We start from the raw sequence: 21,796 nt of genomic DNA on the forward strand, positions 1-21,796 counted from the left end.
AAAAATCGGAAGTTGGACCGATTGCGAGATAAAGTACGGGACGTTTTATTTTATTGGTACGATCTCCCCTGACAGGAGCACAAAGCATTGTGAGCTCGGCAGCATGGATATGGAGATTCTGGACAATGTGATCTTTCTGGGTACTGTCACTCTGCTCAGTGCTCTTCAGAATGGTAAGAGATCTGCTTCACATGCAACCAGTTTGCACGGAGTTTGCTGTTCACTCACATGATGGGAATTATCTGTCTTCTCCTGTTGCAGTATTCTTCGCGTACACAGTCCAGAATGAATCCCTTCAGAAGCGTCCCACACACAGCGCTTTCGACCGGGTCAATGTAGCAAGGTAAGCCAATGTTTTCTACAAACAATTTATGTTAGTAATGCTCTTCCCTCCCCCGCCCTCCGTACATTATTCAAAATAATAAAACTGCTTTAATATCAACAGCGAGGTACGATTTGAATAAGATCAGTTTTCAGGCACTTTCGAAAGATGATCTCCACAGTACCAGAGTTAATTATAACTACTTCACAACAGTAGCCGGTTGTACCAGGACCAAAGAACACCCATTGAATATCGTTCAATTAATCCTAAGGGGAAAACAATCAATTGATTCAAGCAGAAAGGAAATGTTTTTAGTTCACGATGATTCTTAGGAGTTAGACAGCGTTGCAATTGACACTGATTACTTTATTCCTGATGAAGGGCTTTTGCCCGAAACGTCGATTTTGCCTGTCCTCGGATGCTGCCTGAATTGCTGTGCTCTTCCAGCACCACTGATCCAGAAACTGATTACAAGCCATCCACATTCATATCTGAAACATTACTAAGCAGCATTTTCATTTTGGTGGCCTGAAACTGTTTCCAGTTCTAGTTCATTGTAAAGAAGGGATTAAACAAGAAACCAAAGACAGATAAACTACACCTAGATTATGACTTTAAATTAACTGCAGACAATTGTAAATCCGTTAAAAAAAATGGTTCAAAGTATCTTAGTTTATTTTACTGAAAAGTGCAATGAATGTTTGCAATCGGATTTAGGGACAGTGTAATTAACCCAACTGACGTTTCAGGAATTTGGCAGAAATGCCATAGAACTTTTCAGCATCTTAGTGAGACCACACAACTTGTAATTATTTATCATCTTTAATGTAATGAAACACCCGTAACTGTTTCACAGAAGTAATTCAAAATGAAACATATTACAGAACTTCCAAACTGAAAAGAGGTAGGTCTTAATTAGTGTCTAAAAAGAGAAAACAGATATACAGAGGTTGAAGGAAGAGTTTAAAAAAAAACCCACAAAGTGGAAGGTGGGGTGATGTGAACTCGGGAAAGCCAAGAGGCCAAAATTGAAGGAGTACAGATGTCTAGAGCATTGCAGGACCAGAGTTAGATATTGTGATGGTTTTGGGTGAAGAGCCCATGGACGGCTTTGAAAACAAGAATGAGAATTTCTTCTTAATCAGGAGGCAGTGTAGGTCAGTGAACTCACGGTTGATTGATAAACAGAATACCATACCAGTTATTTTAAAAATCCCATAGAGAATGATTTGTTAGTTCCATTGGCCTAAAGTAGTCAGTTTCTCAGCAAAACAAAATAAAATTATATTCAAACACTTTTAAAACACATCCTTTACAGTCCTTGAATCCAAAAGAGCCAGTTTAATGTTAACAGGGATGGTATGGTAGCACAGTGGTTGGCACTGCTACCTCACAGTGCCAGGGACCTGGGTTCGATTCCACCTTCAAGCAACTGTCTGTGTGAAGTTTGCACATTCTCCCAGTGTCTGTGTGGGTTTCCTCCAGGTGATCTGGTTTCCTCCCACAGTCTAAAGATGTGTAGATTAGGTGTATTGGCCATTCTAAATTGCCCGTAGTGTCCAGGGATATGCAGGCTAAGTGGATTAGCTGTGCTTAATGTTGGGTTATAGCGATGCGGCATTGGGTGGGATGCTTTTTGGAGGGTCTGTGCAGACTCGATGGGCTGAATGGCCTCTTTGCATAGTGCAGGGATGCTATAAACAGCCTTTGAAACTCTGCCAGTAGATACCATTAGCAAGCATTCACAATGGTGTATGATTCAATTTGGGGCAGATGTAGATTTGTAGGTGAGGCTTGCTTTGAGCACTGTTGTGTTGTAATCCAGCACAAAAAAAGGCTGGAATATCACTGAATGTAATGTGCTCAAAATTCTGTGATCTTTTGCAAAGATTTGGTCTGTTTTGGGTGCATAATGCTGTAAGTCACAGAATAATATACCAGGAATTTCATCCCTTGAAATAAAAGGCATTAAAACTTTATCTGTTAACTTTTCTTATGCAATTAATTATTGGATATAAGCCAATTATTTTCCAAGAAAATAACTTTAAAACTCTTGTGAGCTTCCTTCTCCTACATCTATTGAGTAACTTCCACAAATTATTCTTTGAAAACCAACTCTTGTTAATTCAGACAAGAAATGTAGATATTGACGTCTTCTGTGGCAAGCTCAATGTTACAGGAATGAGTCATAGTCACAGAGATCCATAACATGGAAAAAAGCCAATCAGCTCATCAAGACTGTGTTATTCAATAACAACCATCCAGTGGGAAAATGATCAGCCACCCTGCTCACCCACAGCATGGCCACATAAAAAACACAGAAGCTGGCTTGTAAAACCCAGAAATCAAACATGCCAACACATACAAAAATTACCCAGAGTGCCCCAATCTTGGCCAAACAGGCTAACATAAAAAACAGACATGGCCAAGCCACTCCCAGACCAGAGAATACACTTCCTAAAACAGCTTTCACAATCAGCTCCCAGCCCAGATTAGCACTGCAGTCCCAACACCCTAAGGGCAGGCTCCTTTCCCACTGAAACCGATACCGCATAAACAAAGAGACAGACCAAAAGACCCTAGAAGACTTCGCCCACAGGAGGAACACAATGGACACACCTGAATGTCACAATGGACACACATTTTCGTGCAGATGAGAAATACAGTAAGGAATCCTCTAGAAGACATTCTTACCCACTCACAAAGATGGCTGGAATCTCCTGTGCCAATTACAAAAGAATTGCTACTGCCAGACGTTTGATTAACTTCCACTCAGTTTATTCTTGTTTTAATCTCTTTACAATTTTCACCATTGTACTGTAACTGCTTTACAATTATTACCTTTGTGTTGTAAAGCATGCCTGTACTTTCTGTTCAGGGAAGACAGCATTTGGCCATTGTGTAGGAGATCAGTTCTGTTTCAGCCTGGTTAATGTCTCTTCCACAATATTACTTTGTTTAATAAACTGCTTGTCAATTTCACTACGATCCTTGTTTGTGGTCTCTGATCAATTGGGTTCAATTCTCCGATACACCCCTACTATCTAACCCCGTTTTCCAACACTTGGCCCATAGCCTTGGATCCCTTGGCGTTGCAAGTGTACCTCTAAACACTTCTTAAATGTAATGAGATTTCTGTCTGTACCACCTGAAGAGACAATCAGTTTAAGATTCCCACCACCTTCTGGTTGAAAATGTTATCCCTCATATGTGCAAGAATAAACTGAGGAAACTAATTTTTACCTGGCATGCTTCAAATCAGGTTAACTGACTTCTATTTAAATCAAACGCATGAAGGAGGTGTATTTCTTTGCTGCAAGATTGCCTTTGAAGTTTTGAATATACTTGCTGCCACATTACAATAAGTTAAAGAAGGAGGGAAATGGGAAAGGTTATTTTGATATTGGACTTCAATCAAACAGAATTTAAAGAGAAACAATCCTAGGTTATAAAGTAACTATCTCATTTGGTAGAGTAAGCCAAACTAACAGTGAAGTGAAACAAGGTAAAAACAATGACTGCAGATGCTGGAAACCAGATTCTTGATCAGTGGTGCTGGAAGAGCACAGCAATTCAGGCAGCATCCGATGAGGTGAGTCTCTTATTAGATAAAATTAGATAAAAGCCCCTGAAGGGCCTTTGCCCGAAACGTCGATTTTGCTGCTCTTCGGATGCTGCCTGAATTGCTGTGCTCTTCCAGCACCACTGATCCAGAAAGTGAAGTGAAACAGGCTATCGCAGAGTGTCCCAGTGTGATGCTTAATAATGCTTTATGATGTCATAGAGTCATAGAGTTATACAGCAAGGAAACAGACCCTTCGGTCCAACTCATCCACATCAACTAGACTTCCTAATCTGACCTACTCCCATTTGTCAAAATTTGGTCTGTATCCCCCGTGACAGTGACGAAGGTTATTTAAGATTACAAAGAGATCTTGATCAATTGAGGTAATGAGCTGATGAATGGCAAATTGAGTTTAATTTGCAAAATGTGATCTATCAGATTTTGGTAAAACAAACAGGGACAAGATTTATACAATTAAAAGTAGGACCTTGGGCATTGTTTTAGAACAGAGAGATCTAGGGGTAAAGGTACATAATTCTTTGAAGTTTACATCACATATAGATAGAGTGGTTAGGAAGGTATTCAGCACGCTTGCCCTTATTGCTCAGACCTTTGAGTATAGGAGTTAGGACTTATGCTGAGTTTGTACAGGACTTGGTGAGGTCTCTTCTGGAGTACCGTGTCCAGATTAGCACTGCTGCCTCACAGTGCAAAGGACCCGGATTCGATCCTAGCCTTGGGCGACTGTGTGGAGTTTGCACATCCTCCCCGTGTTTGTGTGGGTTTCCTCCGGGTGCTCCGGTTTCCTCCCTCATTCCAAAAGATGTGCAGGTCAGGTGAATTGGCCATGCTAAGTTGCCAATAGTGTTGGGTGCATTAGTCAGGGGTAAATGTAGGAAGTGACTTTGGGTGGGTTATTCTTCGGAAGGTCAGTGTGGACTTGTTGGGTGAGGGGCCTGTTTCCACACTGTAGAAAATCTAATCTAATCTAATCTGGTTGCCCTGTTACAGGAAGGATATTATTAAGCTGGAGAGGATTCGAAAGAGATTTACCAGGATGTATCCAGGAATGAAGAATTTTAATTATAAGGAGAGGCTGGACAGACAGAGACGTTTTTTCACTGGAGCATGGAGAGTTGAGGGGTGACCTTATAGAGGTTTATAAAAAATTAAATGTACAGATATAGTGAAAGCAGGTGTCGTTTTCCTAGGGTGGAGGATTTCAAGACTAGAGGGCATATTTTTAAGATGAGAGGAGAAAGACTTAAAATAGACAAGGGGAAACGTTTTTACACTGAGAGTGATTCGCGTGTAGAATGAACTTCCAGAGGAAGTAGTGGCTGTGGGTACAATTACAATGTTTAAAAGACATTTAGATAAGTACGTGAATAAAAATTGTTTAGAGGGATATGGGCAAAGTGCATGCAGGTGGATCTATTTTAGTCTGGAATGATGACCAACATGGACTGGTTGGACCAAAGGATCTGTTTCCAAACTGCGTGAGTCTATGACTCTAAACCCTTCATATTCATGTATCTATCCATATACCTTTTTAAATGTTGTAATTGTCCCAGCCTTTACCACTTCCTCTGGCAGCTGGTTCCAGATACGCACCACCGTCTGCATGAAAAAGTTGACTCTCAGGTCCCTTTTAAATCTTGCCCCTCTCACCCTAAACCTATGATCTATAGGTTTAGACTCCCCACCCTCGGCAAAAGACCTTGCCTATTCACCCTATCCATGCCCCTCATGATTTTATAGACCTCTATAAGGTGACCCCTCAGCCTTCAACACTCACAGAAAAAAGCCCTGGCCTTGTCAGCCTTTCCCTATAGCTCAAATGCTCTAATTCCAGCAACTTCCTTGTAAATCTTTACAGAACCCTTTCAAGTTTAACAACAGCCTTCCAACTGCAGGGAAACCAGAATTGAACACAGTATTCTAAAACTGGCCTAACCAATCTCCTGTACAGCCACAGCATGATGCCCCAACTCCAAAACCCAATGCATTGATTAATAAAGGCAAGTGTACCAAATACCTTCTTCACCACCCTGTCTACCTAAACTCCACTTTCAAGGAACTATGCACCTGCACCCCTAAAATTATTTTTTCAGCAAAACTCCCCAGGGCTGTACTATTAACTGCGTAGGTCCTGCCCTGGTTTGCCTAACCAAAATGCAACACCTCAAATTTATCTAAATTAAACTTCATCTGTCCCTTCTCTACCCATTGGCCCATCTGATCATGGTCCAATTGTATTCTGAGATAGCCTTCTTCATTGTCACTACATCACCAATTTTGGTGTCATCTGCAAACTTACTAACCATACCTCCTATATTCACATATAAATTATTTTTATAAATGACAAAAAGGAGTGGACCTAGCACCGATCCTTGCAGCATCCACTGGTCACAGGCCTCCAGTCCAAAAACAACCTTGTACCATCACCCCCCTGTCTCCTATTTTCAAGCCAATTTTGTATTCAATTGGTTAGCTCTTTCTGGATCCCCTGTAATGTAATCTTGCTAAACAGTATGACTCTATGTGGAATACTTTGCTGAAGTCCATATAAACAACATCTACTGCTCTGCCTTTATCAATATTCTTTGTCACGTCTTCAAAAAACTCAATCAACTCAGTGAGGCATGATTTCTGATGCACAAAGCCATGCTAACTATCCCCAATCAGTCCTTGCTTTTCCAAATATAAGTAAATCCTGTCCCTCAGAATCCCCTCCAACAACTTATCCATCACTGACATCAGGCTCACTGGTCTATAGTTTCCTGGCTTTTCCTTACCAGATTTCCTAAATAATGGCACCATATTAGCCACTCTCCAGTCTTCCAGCACCTCACTCGTGGCTGTTGATGATAGAAATATCTCAGCAAGGGGTCCAGTAATCACTTCCCTAGCTTCCCACAAAGTCCCAGGGATTTATCCACCCTTATGCATTTTAAGAACTTCTGCACTTCCTCTTCTGTAATATAGATGCAAAATATTTGTTTATTATCTCACTCATTTGCTGTGGTTCCATACATAAACAGCCTCATTGATTTTTAAGGGACCCTATTCTATCCATAGTTACTCATTTTCCCTGAATGTATTTATAGAATCGTTTTGGATTCTCCTTAACCCTATTTGTCAAAGCTAACTCATGTCCCCTTTTTTCCCTCCTGGTTCTCCTCTTAAGTATATTCCTACTGCCGTTATACTCTTCTGAGAATTCACTCGACTTCTGCCGTCCATACTTGACATACTTACTTCTTTTTCTTGGCTAGAGCCTGAATTTTGCTAGTCATCCAGCATTCCCTATACCTACCAGTCTTGCCCTTTGCACTAACTGGAACGTCTCTGAATTCTCATTATCTCACTTTTGAAAGCCTCATGCTTTCCAACTATTGCTTTATCTGTGAACTGCGTCCCCCAATCAACTTTTGAAAGTTCCTGCCTAATACTATCAAAATTGCCCTTACTCCAATTTAGAACTTTAACTTTGCGATCAGGTCTATCCTTTTCTATCACTATTTTAAAACTAATAGAATTATGATCACTTGCCCCAAAGTGCTCCCCCACTGACACCTCAGTCACTTGCTCTACCTTATTTCCCAAGAGAAGGTCAGGTTTTGCTCCTTCTCTTGTAGGTACATCCACATACTGAATAAGAAAATTCCTCTTCATCCAAGCCCTGAACACTCTGGCAGTCTCAGTCTAAGTTTGGAAAGTTAAAATCCCCTACCATCACAACCCTATTATTCTTACAGATATCTGAGATCATCTGACATATTTGCTTCTCAATTTTCCACTGATTACTAGGTGCCTGCAGTACAATCCCAATAAGGTAATCCTCCCTTTCTTATTTGTCTGTTCCATCCATATAACTTCACTGGATGTTCTTCCAGGAATACCCTCTGTAAGTACAACCATAATGTTCTCCCTAACCAAAAACACCACTCCCCCACTTCTTCTGCCACCACTTCTATCCTTCTTAAAGCATTTATACCCTGGAACAATAAGCTGCCAGTCCTGCTCCTTCCTAAGACATGCTACTGCAAGAGTTATGATATCCCAATTCAATGTTCCCAACTATGCCCTAAGTTCATCTGCTTTGCATGTCAGGCCTCTTGCATTGAAATAAATGCAGTTTAATTAATCAATCTTACCTTGTTCTCTGCCGTGCTCCTGCTGTCTTGACTGTTTAACTTGCTCCCTTGCTATTATAACAGCCTCAAACTGAGCTCCTTTCTCACTATCATTTTAGATCCCATTCTTCCCCTTACTAGTTTAAAACCTCCTGAGTAGCACTCACAGGTTTCCCTGCTAGGATATAGATCACCTTCCAATTCAAGTGCAACCCATCCTTCTTATTTGGGTCACTTCTACCCCAGGAGAGATTCCAAAGATCCAAAAATGTGAACTCTTCTCCCTGCACCAGCTCCTTAGTCATGCATTCATCTGCTCTATCCCGCTATCCTACTCTCACTAGCACTTGGCACCAAAAGTAATCCAGATATTATGATGCTCAAGTCCCTACTTTTCAACCTCCTGCCTACTTTCTTTTAGTGTCTCTGCCAAACATCATCCCTTTCTCTTCCTATGTCATTAGTACCAATGTGTACAATGACCTTCTGCTGGTCACTCCCCTTTCAGAATATTCTGCACCTACTATGATATATCCATGACCTTGGCACCAGGGTGGTAACACACCATCTTGATGTCTCAATGATGCCTGGAGAAACGTCTGTCTGTGCCCTGGACGCAAGAATCACCTATCATAAATTAACCACTTGGAACCTGATATGGACGCCATTACAGTACAGCCAGTCAGGGTACCAGAAACCTGGTTGTCAGTGCTACATTCCCCTGAGAGGCCATCACCCCCTGCAGTATCCAAAATAGTATATTTGTTTGAAATGGGGATAGCCACAGGAGACTCCTGCACTACCTGCCTAGCAATAACCCATCTACCTGACTGTAGCTGCAGATTTTCTACCTTCCTGAAACTACCATCCATCACACCTCCTAGCTCCTGTAAATTCCTCATTGTCTCTAACCGCTGTTCCATCCGATCCATGTGATCTGATAAGATTTGCATCCAAATGCACTTCCTACAGATATAATCTCCAGGAACATTGAAATTCTCCCTGAACTCTTACATCTAAGAGGAAGAGCACATCACCCTGCTAAAAGCCATCCCTGCCCCCTTTAAGAATCTACAGACCCAGAAAATACCTAAAACCAAATACAACACACTTTGTTCAGAAACTCAGCATTAGCACAGCTCAAAACAATGTTTTGGGATAACGATACCTATCTTTATATTAAAACTCAATCAAAGGACAAATCTCAGTAAAGCATAAAAAAGACCCTCACCCTACTCACTATTATAGATTTACAAAAAAAAATACTGATTAAGATTTATAAGTTTTATAAGTCTTAAAATCAAGCACTTAACTAACAAGGGTCTGATATCATCAGTGATCTCTCCCAGCTGCAATGTGCAATTGCAAAATTAGGTCCACCAATGTCAGCTGTGGTAAAATGTAAAGAACGTTGGAATTGAAAAAAACATGTAAATATTGGTGTCTAATAACTTTATCAGTAAATTGCATAATGAATCAACTAAAGTATTGGTGCATCAAATCTGATCATGAACCATCCTGACTGAAATTCTTAGTTTTTATCACTTTCAATATCAATACATGATTTGGAGATGCCAGTGTTGGACTACCACCTGATGAAGGAGCAGCGCTCCGAAAGCTAGTGTGCTTCCAATTAAACCTGTTGGACTTTAACCTGGTGTTGTATGATTTTTAATATCAATACAGTTTTCAATTTAAGATTAAATTGGTAGAGTTTATACGTTTGTTAGTCTCTTGTGCAGTTTCTCCATTTTATTTTTAAACAATAAAAATAGTCAATTCAACTTGAATGGATACCAGATGATGTTATGCTTTCAGCCTTATGATTTTGTGTGTCTCCTTTTTAGTATCATGTGTCAGACACCATTTTCTAGCCAAGAAGTTACACATCCTAATTATTTCTGTATTGCCAGCATGCTGCTCAATAGACTACCCAAACTGACTCAAATGACTCAAAATATTTATTCTGAAGAAAGAGCTTGACCCCATTTATTCCATGTTTTCATTATTTGAGAGAAATTGTGAAATTGTGAGGCAATTATGACAGAGATTAACTTCCAATGTTACTGTTCCCTGACTCTCTCTACCAGAATGGGGTGTATATGAGGTTCCAAGCAATTAATTGTGATAGGCAATTTTCTAGAAATTAATGCCTCTGCCAACTTGTATATATATCAATTCAATCATCTCAAAAATCATCTATTTTCTCTGTTCACTAACTTTATTAGTTAAGATTTGAAGGTGCCGGTGTTGGACTGGGATATACAAAACTAAAAACCACACAACACAAGATAATAGTCCAACAGGTTTATTTGGAAGCACCAGCTTTTGGAGTGCTGCTCCTTCATCAGGTAGTTGTGGAGTACAAGATTGTAAGACACAGAATTTATAGCAAAAGTTGACTGTGTGATGCAACTGAAATGACACATTGAAAAAGATTGTTTGTTAAGTCTCTCATCTTTTAGAATGACCATGTTGGTTTCAGTTCTTTCACATGTCTGTTTCAATATATCATTTCAGTTACATCACACTGTAAATCTTTGCTATAAATTCTGTGTCTTATGATCTTATACTCCACAACCAACTGATGAAGGAGCAGTGCTCCAAAAGCCAGTGCTTCCAAATAAACCTGTTGGACCATAACCTGGTGTTGTGTGATTTTTAACTTTATTATTAAGTTTTTCAATTAAGCTTTTAGCACCTAAACAAGGACCACGTAATGGGATTTAATCAGACTGTGCACCTCAGTTCTTTACTTGATGTTTGTATAGTACCATGGACTGGCAGCATTGAATTGTGGGTTTCCATTCTGAATTTTGTCTAATAAGAGACTCACCTCATCGGATGCTGCCTGAATTGCTGTGCTCTTCCAGCACCACTGATCCAGAATCTGGTTTCCAGCATCTGCAGTCATTGTTTTTACCTCATCAATCTTGGAAGCAGCTGACTAAAACTTGTCATATGCAGAACATGAGCTAGAAACTTGAAGAAAGGGACTTCCTCTTGAGCAACATCCTGCTTGACATAAAGCTGTACTCATATGTTTAAAGTCTCAACTCATATGATGCCATTTCCGGTTTATTTCTTGTTGCAGCTCATTACTGTGTTCTCTGTGTGGGTGCTTGAAATATGAAATCTATTTCTCCTTCTTTACCGTTCATAAATGCACAAACTATTTCTGCAGTACTATTCTGGTTCTTTTCTTGTAATTTTACATTCTTAGCTCTTTCAGTGAAGGTGGTACAATATGATGACACAGATACTTTAGTACAATCGGATGCATCACACAATAAACTATAATTCTCATTTACACCTCGTTGTCAAATAATTGTCTAAAGCAGTTGGCACCACCAAGACTCACACTGTCCCCATCAAATGGCCCTTGCTGCTAGACCGGAGTTTAGAAGAATGAAATGTGATCACAGTGAGATATATAGGATACTTAAGAGGCTTGACAATGTAAATCTGAAAGGATGTTTCCCCTCATGGGAGAGTCTCAGAGCAGAGGGCATAGTCTAAGAATAAAGGGGCACCAGATTAAGACTGGGGTAAGGAGGAATTCCTTCTTTCAGAAGGTTGTGAGTCTTTAGAACTCTTTGTCACAGGGAGCTGTGGGAGCAGACTTCTTGTGTAAAATCAAGGCTGAGGTAGATTATTGATCAATGGGAAAATCAAGATTATGGGGAAAGGGCAAGAAAGTGAAAGTGATTAGATCAGCCATGATCCTATTGAAGGGTGTAACAGGCTCAATGAGCTGAATGACCTAATCCTGTTCCTATTTCCTATGGTCTTATAAACTCCCTTCCTAAAAGCTCTGTGAATATACCTACAACCCAAAGACTACAGTGGTTCAGCAAGGTAGCTCACCATCACCTGCTCCAGGACAGTTAGAGATGGATGATAAATACTGGCTTAGCCAGTGATGCCTGCATTCCTTGAATGAATAAAAAATAAATGAGCTGTAGCTCATATGAAACCTTACTATGAAAGTAGTGGAAACTACAGGAAATGAATAATGATCTAAGGCCTTAATGAAAAATTCACCCAATCTGTCATACTCAACATGATTCCTGTATCTGTGATCTGAGGTTGTTTTACAATTATTTATTCAGTACAAGAAGAGAAACAAGGTGAAAAAAGTTATTAAAGTATTATAAAAACTCAAATTGCTGCTGCTGATAAAGTCAGATTTATTTTCACACTGCTCGATCTTTTTATATATGTGGCTAATTTTCCACCTTAGACTTGAATCTACAATATGTGTGTTTCATTTCAATGTCACAGTTTGTTAAATTAACTTTCCTTGAATTTGAACAAGTAATATCAGCATGCAAATAAGCTTTTACTAAGGTTATCATATTTTTTTTTTATTTTTAAGTTGTTCATTAACCTTAGCATTGTTTCACTTCTCCATCTTTGGCTCCATAATGTATATTTTAAACAAATCTTTCAAAGGATGTTTCGCATTTTCATTATCCTTTCTGGTCACATGGCTGCTGCAAGGTCAGCCTTTATTATCTACTCTTTAGTTACCTAGATAGGCTATATGGGTGGCAGAGTGGCTCAATGGCTAGCACTGCTGCCTTAGGGTGCCAAGAACTCAGGTTCCATTCTAGCCATGGGTGGCTGTCTGTATGGAGTTTACATGTTGTTTGCATGGGTTTCCACAGAGTGTTCTGGTTTCCTCCTACAGTCCAAAGACATGCTGGTTAGGTGGATTGGCCATGGTAAATTGTTTGTAGTTTTCAGGGATGTGTCGGCTAAATGGATTAGCCATTGTAAATGTGGGGATACAGTAGGGGTCTGGGACTGAGTGGGACGGTCTTTAGAGGGTTGGTGTGAAATTGATGGGCCTAATAGCCTTCCCCTTACACTGCAGGGTTTCAAGAGAAGGAAGTATAGTAATTAGCCTTCCTTCCATTTGAACCCCTGTGGTTTATGTGTTGAATCTTTGTAGTGGTTGCACATAACTGAGTGACTGGCTAGTTCACTTCAGAGAGCTACCATCTACATTGATAGTACACTACTAGAGTTACACATTGACAGATCTTCTTCCTTAAATGAGTTGGGTATTGAACAAATCATCTATTTTGTCTGCTTTCAATGCATCTTGGAATGGATTATATAGACCCTTAATGAAGTGCAGTGAAAATGAATCAATACTTACCAATGCTCCAGTGGTTGGATTATGAAGATTGCATAAAGTAGGCTTGTACTTCTAGGAGTATTGAGGTTACAGTTTGATTTAATTGAGGGTTTTTGGGATTTTGAAAGTAATTGATAGGGGACCTGCTGATAAACATTTTCTTCTGGTGGCCTAACTTTAACCTTAAAATTGGAATCAGATAATGCAAGAGGAAATTAGGAAACATTTCTTTATACAAATAGTAGAAGTGCATAAAAAGCTGCAGATGCCAACTCAATTAATAATTATAAATTTAAGATGCATAGATTACTGATAGACGAGCATATGGAGTTAAGTTACAGATCAATCTTACCTCTCTGAATTGTGGAACAGCTCAGAGCAGAATGGTTTGCTCCTGTTCCTATGCTCCTATAATATTGCAAGGACATTGATGTGATTTTTGATTACACTTGTTGTTTTGTTTTTAGCCGTAATTGCGCTGAGGTTTATCCCACGTTTCTTGCTTTACTGTGGACTGCTGGACTTTTCTGTAGTCAGGGTAAGTTGCCATTAATATAATTTACATCTAAAGAATTTGCTTGTGAAATGAAAACTTGCATATCTTTTATTATTTTATTTAAGCGTTCTCAATTAATATTCACTTGCGTGTTTCTGATGTGTTTTATCGATAATTTGGGTCATTTTTGAGACTGAGTTGGAACCATTAAAAAAAAATCAGTGCTGCGGGTAGTACACCTTCCCCAACTCTCCATCCTTGTATCTGTTATGATATAAGTCCAACAAATAAACAGCTTTGGATAACAAGTCCAGCTCATCATCTTACTGTAAATCTTATAACTTTGAGGTGCTAATCTTAGACCAGTATTTTTCCAAAAGTACAGTTCATTCATAAAATGTTTACAGGTATGTTACATGACAGTTCAAATTTGGCAATATGAAGTGTCATGCAGGTCAGTTTATTTCATTACAGAATATGAGATGTCTCACCACACCAGACGTTACATGTTATATTTACAATGTAAATTTATAGTTCTCATTCAACATTCTGTGGTGAATCTAGCCCAAGGGGTTTTACATATATTCAAACCCCTTGAAATACAATGTATAGGAGGGCCTGAGACAGTGGCCTTTACTGAGCCTTTGCAGTTCCTGGCAAAGCCTGAGAATGTGCCTTATCACATAGTGCTGGACCTTGGAATGTGTCAGGTCATCAAAAGCTTTTTACACTGGAAGACTAGAAAGTCTTGGACAGACCAAATAGCATCTTTCACTGAGTTGATAGTCCTCCAGTGATTGTTGATGTTTGTCTCAGTCTGTGTCCCTGGACCTCAAGGGGATTAAAAAATCTGTTTATATCATTTGTCCAGAGTTTCTGTGGCATAATGTCATAATTGTAGAGTGCAAAGTCCTACATTACAGGAGTGCTCCAAATAAACCATGATTTAAAAAAAAGCATTGTGTATCTTTAAGGACCAGCTTTACAATGGTGCAATCAAGAAGGAAGTGGATGGCAATTTCTTTCCCAGCCTGAAGCAGCTTGCACTCTGACTGGATCTGACAGAGAGCTCTTCTCAATGCAAGACAATCTACATCTTAATGGTTGCTTAAATATCCTGGCATTGGTGCATTCTTCCAAGTGAATTTGACAGTTTGCTTAGGGAATAATCCAACAGGATTCACACTTTCCTTTTCCATAGGCCCTTCAGAAAGTTACATGCAGACCATTGCACTTGTGGTTAATGGTGTTTTCCTGTACAATCCTTTCCCCGAGGGACAGGTTGAGTGTCACGATGCAAATGACTGCACCTTCTATGGCAATGTAGCTCAATTTAGTCTTCACGGCATTGTGATGATTAAACCTCAGTGCTTAGTGACGCTTTTGAGGTTTCTGCATAACCTAATCCAGCCACAAAAAAGGTGGCTGTCAGAATAAAAGACACATTGGGTTTGTTTTTGCACCTCTTTGTACATCATGACCCTGTGCATAGTGTTGGTTTTCAATTTCCAAATCAATTGTAAGATGGCTTAGGTGACCACCACATTACAGGTGTGGAATTGGGGATAGGACTGCAGGACATAAAGCAACAGTAAGAACTCCTTGCACATGATGGTTAGGTTTTGACCCACAACAGTGAGGGATCTCCACTCCCATATGCCCGGTATCTGTTTGACCTTGGTTATGGCAAAGAAGAGCTGAAAATGTGCTGCTGGAAAAGCGCAGCAGGTCAGGCAGCATCCAAGGAGCAGGAGAATCGATGTTTCGGGCATGAGCCCTTCTTCAGGAATTTTACTCTGATCTCCAGCATCTGCAGTCCTCACTTTCTCCTATGGCAAAGAAGAGACAGCCCTGCCCGACTCCAGAGATAATGTCCTTCAAATTCACCCAACTAGATTTAACTGTTTCATCTTTCTTGCATTATCAGTGTTTAATTCTGATTCTGCCAGCATGATGAAATTCCCTTGTAGATTTGGTCTCTACTCTCTCCTGAGCCATTTGTTATCCACTAGATTAAAAAATCTGTGTTAATGTCATTTGTCCAGAATTTCTGTGGCTCAGTACCATAATTAAAGCAAATGATTAGACAAACCACTCTGGAAATACAATAGTTTGTACATTTACTTCCCCCAAGATACAACAAGCTTTCATATGCCCATGAACTGAGAGAGACTTCACTTCAGATGTAAATTTTCTGAAACGTCAAGGAATTACAATGGGCCCATTTCAATAATGAGGACTCAAATCAGAACTCATTACCTTTGCCTTCTAGATAATGTACAATGAAGCTAATAATATGAGATGAAAGTGGCATTCATTTAAGACCTTCTCTGTCTTGTTCACCTTTCTGTAACAGCATGGCCTTTAAATGTAATCTGACAGTTGGGACTTGGCAAAATCAGTTTATTGGCATTGGTCCGGAAAAACCTTTTTGTGCTCATATCCAAAGTGTACACAACTCTTCGAATTGGCACCTATGTTTCCCAGGGAATAGTTGGAAACACAACCTGAAGTGGACCATGTCAAAATTCCCTCATAGCTTTGGGTTACTATGGTTATAACATCATGGTTTTCTGTTTTGCATTAAATAATGTCGATCTGTGTTTCTCTTTTGCTAGCTCCCGCAGCCTTCGCTGGATTGTTGTATTTGGTGGTGAGGCACAAATACTTTGTGGGTTATTTAGGAGAGAACAGTCAAAGGTAACAGTTCTTTGTTCTATAAGCATTTTAAAAATTATAAGTCTGTATCTTCAGCTCTCATTGATAATGGACATGAGATGTCTTGCCGTTGTGATTAATATTCCAGATTAGATTAGATGATTAGATTCCCTACATTGTGGAAACAGGCTCTTCGGCCCAACAAGTCCACACCGACCCTCCGAAGAGTAACCCACCCAGATCCATTTCCCTCTGACTAAAGTACCTCACACTACGGGCATGGCCAATTCACCTGACCTGCACATCTTTGGACCGTGGGAGGAAACCAGAGCACCCAGAAGAAACCCACTCAGACACGGGGAGAATGCGCAAACCCCACACAGACAGTCGCCCAAGGCTGGAAACAATTAAACCTTTAAAGAAAAGTGATGAATTGTTGAGCTAATTAGGTGAAGGTAAAGATGTTGATGGTGTGGAATCAAAAAGTACTTTTCAGTCGTATTACTTACTGTTAATATCAGCTCAGGTTGATCTCGTAACCAGTTCTTGGGGAAAAATATCTTTGTCTTGACAAAGCTCATCTGCCTGCACCACCAGGTAATCTCACGTCGATGTTTCTGGTGGGCATAATATTGGATAAAACAATCCAACCAGCTCGCTTAGTGAACTGCCTGTGAACACTGGCTCAGCACTTGCAGCTCACCTTTCCAATTCGGGTAAAAGAGAATCCAAAGAGATTTTATAAATATTTTGCATCATTATTTACTGTGGAGAAGGACATGGAAGATATAGAATGTGGGGAAATAGATAGTGACATCTTGAAAAATGTCCATATTACAGAGGAGGAGGTGCTGGATATCATAAAAAACATAAAAGTGGATAAATCTCCAGGACCTGATCAGGTGTACCTAGATCTCTATGGGAATTTAGGGAAGTGATTGCTGGGCCCCTTGCTGAAACATTTGTATCAATAGTCATGGGTAATGTGCTGGAAGACTGGAGGTTGGCTAACGTACCACTATTTAAGAAAGATGATAAGGAAAAGCCAGGGAATTATATACCGGTGAGCCTGACATTGGTGGTCGGCAAGTTGTTGGAGGGAATCCTGAGGGACAGGATGTACATGTATTTGGAAAAGCAAGGACTGATTAGGGATAGTCAACAAGGTTTTGTGCATGGGAAATCATGTCTCATGAACTTGATTAAATTTTTTGAAGAAACAATGAAGAGGATTGATGAGGGCAGAGCGGTGGATGTGATCTATGTGGACTTCAGTAAGGCATTCGGCAAGGTTCCTCGTGGTAGACTGGTTAGCAAGGTTAGATCTCATGAAATACAGGGAAAATTAGTCATTCGGATACAGAACTGGCTTGAAGGTAGAAGACAGAGGGTGGTGATGGAGGGTTGGAGGCCTGTGACCAGTGGTGATTCACAAGGATAGATGCTTGGTTCAATGCTTTTCATCATTTAGATAAATGACTTGGATGTGAATATAGGACGCATAGCTAGTACATTTGCAGATAACACCAAAATTGGAGGTATGGTGACAGTGAAGAAGGTAATCTCAGGTACAATGGGATCTCAATCAGATGGGCCAATGGGCTGAGGAGTGGCAGATGGAGTTTAATTTAGATAAATGCAAGGTGCTGCATTTTGGAAAGGCTAATCAGGGCAGGATTCATACACTTAATAGTAAGGTCCTGGGGAGTATCGCTGAACAAAGAGACCTTGGAGTGCAGGTTCATAGTTCCTTGAAAGTGGAGTTGAAGGTAGATGGGATAGTGAGGAAGGCATTTGGTATGCTTTCCTTTATTTGATAGAGCATTGAGTACAGGAATTAGGAGGTCATGTTGCAGCTGTACAGGACATTGGTTAGGCCACTGTTGGAATATTATGTGCAATTCTGGTCTCCCTCCTATTGGAAAGATGTTGTGAAACTTGAAAGTGTTCAGAAAATATTTACAAGGATTTGAGCTATGAGGAGAGGCTGAATAGGCTGGAACTGTTTCCCTGGAGCATCGGAGGCTGAGGGGTGACCTCACAGAGGTTTATAAGATTGTGAGGGGCATGGATAAATAGACAAGGTCTCTTCCTTGAGGTGGGGGAGTCCAGAACTAGAGCGCATAGGTTTAGGATTAGAGGGGAAAAATTTAAAAAGGACCTAAGGGGCAACTGAATGGGTACATGAATATGAGGGGTTTAGAAGGATATGGGCCACATGCTGGCAAATGGGATTAGATTAGATTAGGATATCTGGACAGCATGGACGAGTTGTACTGAAGGGTCTGTTTCTGTGCTGTACATCTCTATGACTATGACAGCTTATTCAAAAAAAAAATCAGACAAACTTTGCAATCGTGTTGCGTACATATTCTTCCAAGTTTGCAGTCAACACAGTAGTGACTCAACATTGTCCCGTAACTCTTATCTTATTTTGAAACAATTTCCTCTTTCATCTAGCTGCCAGAATGTATGGTGTTATTTCCACATCATTGTGGTTTTCACTTCCTTTAAAAACTACCAGATAGTCTTCTACATTTAATTCATTGTGTTTTATAGTTAACCCTACTTTAGATTTGAAAATGCTTGAGTGATTATTTATTCAGGCGACTGTGTCATGATAGAGGTGCCATAGGTGAATCACCAATTTGAGTAATTGGAAAATACAATGGGCAAGATGTAAAATGGGCAATTGATCAGATCTCATCACTTCCTTGAATAAGGAGACTAAAAATTGTCTTTCATAAAGGAATATATTTCGAATGGGTAAACTCAGACTGGCCATGATCCTATCTGCTTTGAGGAAATACAAATAAAAAGAAACTTTGAAAAATTATTGCTTTGTTCATTCGATATAGAGTAACATGATGGAATTATTTAGAACTATGAAAGGACGAGAGCCATTGGAAATTAATCTTTTACAGTGTACGAGATGTCAGGAACTAAGTTCTAACACCTAACCATTAACATCTTTAGCCTCCTGACAAGCCTCCATCCCCAATCCAACTCCACAGTTACAAGAAGTGGAATCAGATTGGTCTGGCTGGTGCATTCAGATAGATTTCAGCTAATAATATGCTAGAAACTGATTGAGGTATTAATATCAGGGCAAGCACATTTATGGAGTTTCAGTCTTTGGCCCAGGCTCCCAGTCATAGAGCCTCATCAGGCAGACGCTGTGTCCATGAAAACAGTGCAAGAGCCTGCATCCAATGTATCCAGACCTTGGATTTACAGCTTTTTGGTCACATTCAACAAAAACTCACAATTAACGTACTGAAACATACCCGGGTGCTTCACAGGAACACATAAACAAAGTAAGACATTGAGTCACATATGGAAGTATATACAGAGGTGAAATGACCAAAAGTTTGGTCAAAAAGCTAGTTTTTAATAAATGTCTTAAAGCAAGAAAATAAGATGAAGACTTGGAGAGTTGGGTAGGAAAGATGACAGTGAGAAAGCACTGGGTATTGTCAGCATTCATGTGAAAACTAAGGCAATGTCTTTGTATGTTGGTGCCTATGGATAATGTGTAGATGAGGAAGAAGAGGGGGCAAAGGATGGATCGCTGGGGAACAACAGAGTTAATGGAGCAGGAGCAGGAATAGAGGGAAGCCATTGCAAATGAATCACAGGCTATGATCAGTTAGTAATGAATGGAGCAGTCTTGTCTTGCTGAACAACAGAGGGAGGCATTGCAGGAGAATGATCTGATCAACAATATGTACACCTGCAGAGCAGTCACGAGAATGAGGAGGGAAACATGATGTTTGTCACTGTTACATAGATGCAATTCTCTCTAGATTTATGATGTGAGATCTGCAGATGGAAATACACAAATTCAGGGCCAGTATGTTGGCAATACAGCCTTTGATATAGGGATCCTCGGAGGAAAATGTGCAGTATTGTCTAATTTATTGCAGTTTTTAATTCTTTGATCTGATGGGGATAAGGCATGTGTACTTTGTCGTTCCAAAGAAGTGACTTCGATTTGTGTGAGGTGACTGAGGACGAGTAGAACTCAATAGCGATGATTTTATGAATGTGTACTGTCTGACAATGGTTTTCTGTTCCTTGGGGGCAGCCTCTCAGGAAATTGTGGGGGCCCTCCAATTATTTCCCAATCCGCATTAGCTGCAGGCAAGGTTCACTGGCATAAAGTGGGCATTGTACAAATGTTCTTTAACTGAGCAGATAAGTCATATGGACTGACACAATAGTCCAATATCAGTTGCTGTACCTGCCTGCTAAAGGATTATTTAATAGAGATGGTGCTGCGAGCAGTTTTATTCATGAACTGTGATTTATGCACAAATGTACAGTGATTTTCTAAATCTTTAATTCTTGTCTATGTCACTTATTTTTACAGTCTTCCTGGTTTCTTTTTCGGAAAACGTTTGATGGCATTCTTATTCTTCATGGCAACTGCTGGAATTATCAACTATGCAACAAACTACTTCTTTGGAATCAACTTTCTGTATTACATTCAAACAGCCACAAAAGCCTCTGCTGCATTGCTTCTTATTCCCTAATCAAGTTGGAGACATTGTTAACATTAACATTTACCCTTTGGTAACTCCAAACTTGCTAACATAGAATCATACAGCACAGAAACAGACCCTTCGGTCCAAGTCATTCATACCGACCAGGGTTTCCAAACTGAACTAGTCCCACTTGCATGCATTTGGCCCACATCCCTCTAAGCTTTTCCTATTCATGTAACTGTTCAAATGCCTTTTACACGTACCTGCATCTACCACTTCCTCTATTTGTTAAGCAAATTCATTTGAGGCTGTTTGATTGAAAACTGAAGTAAAGAATTCAATGTCTACATTGTTTCCCTTATGAGGTAACAATAAAATTCGAGTGGAGCTTTATTACTTTTCAGGACACCATGATATACTTGAGGCACAGAATTCAACAGAATCAAAGCTATAAGCCTGGGTCTAACACTTATACAACAGCGAAAGGGTATAATATAAACAAGTCCTTGGTGTCTTCTATCGTGTGGATTGCCACTTTATGAAATGGTATTTCATTTTATATCAAGAGACAAAATACTTCTGATGGTACACTTCAAAGGCACACAATCTAATGTCCTTAGCAAAATGGCAACAGGCAATCGGAAGCAAAATGGCACGCAAAGTGCTCGGAAACCAGGCACCATGGATTTCAAAGTGGCAAGTTTGTGGTTACCTATCCCCACGGATCTGATCATTTCAAGGCAAGACTCCCTTACTCCCTCCCGCTGCTCTGTTCGCAGCCAATGTCCCAATGGTGACCCCGATCTTTTCGATTTGTTTTCCCAACATGGACTCCTGTTTGATTTTGGTCTCAACCATCAGTCAGGATGCTGTTCTGGTCAGGTGGGACCCTGGAGGTTGGCACAAACTGTGTCCCTGGCCTTATTAAATTTATCGGTCAGTCATGGTCTTCTTCTCTATTTCCACCTATTAAAATGTGATTA

The 21,796-nt window shown here is 40.0% G+C and overlaps 1 protein-coding gene across 1 annotated transcript; it reads left to right on the top strand.

Annotated features, from left to right (window-relative positions):
• Nucleotides 1-8: 8 nt before the first annotated feature.
• alox5ap (arachidonate 5-lipoxygenase activating protein) lies at nt 9-21,206 on the top strand. Its single transcript, XM_043692040.2, has 5 exons — nt 9-173; nt 262-343; nt 13,640-13,710; nt 16,287-16,368; nt 20,699-21,206. The coding sequence occupies exons 1-5, from the start codon at nt 104-106 to the stop codon at nt 20,859-20,861; spliced, it is 468 nt and encodes a 155-aa protein (XP_043547975.2). The 5' UTR covers nt 9-103; the 3' UTR covers nt 20,862-21,206.
• The last annotated feature ends 590 nt before the right edge of the window (nt 21,207-21,796 follow it).

The sequence above is a fragment of the Chiloscyllium plagiosum genome, unplaced genomic scaffold, assembly GCF_037043375.1.
Source record: "Chiloscyllium plagiosum isolate Xiang-an unplaced genomic scaffold, Cpla_swu_hap1 HiC_scaffold_6, whole genome shotgun sequence".
In the NCBI taxonomy this organism is placed as follows: Eukaryota; Metazoa; Chordata; class Chondrichthyes; order Orectolobiformes; family Hemiscylliidae; genus Chiloscyllium; species Chiloscyllium plagiosum.

Bases quoted from the DNA above. Each gene is read 5' to 3' on its own strand.
- alox5ap (XM_043692040.2), top strand. From the start codon at position 104: ATGGATATGGAGATTCTGGACAATGTGATCTTTCTGGGTACTGTCACT. The intron at 13,711-16,286 runs GTAAGTTGCCAT...CTCTTTTGCTAG, and splicing joins TGGACTTTTCTGTAGTCAGG to CTCCCGCAGCCTTCGCTGGA. The intron at 16,369-20,698 runs GTAACAGTTCTT...TTATTTTTACAG, and splicing joins TTAGGAGAGAACAGTCAAAG to TCTTCCTGGTTTCTTTTTCG.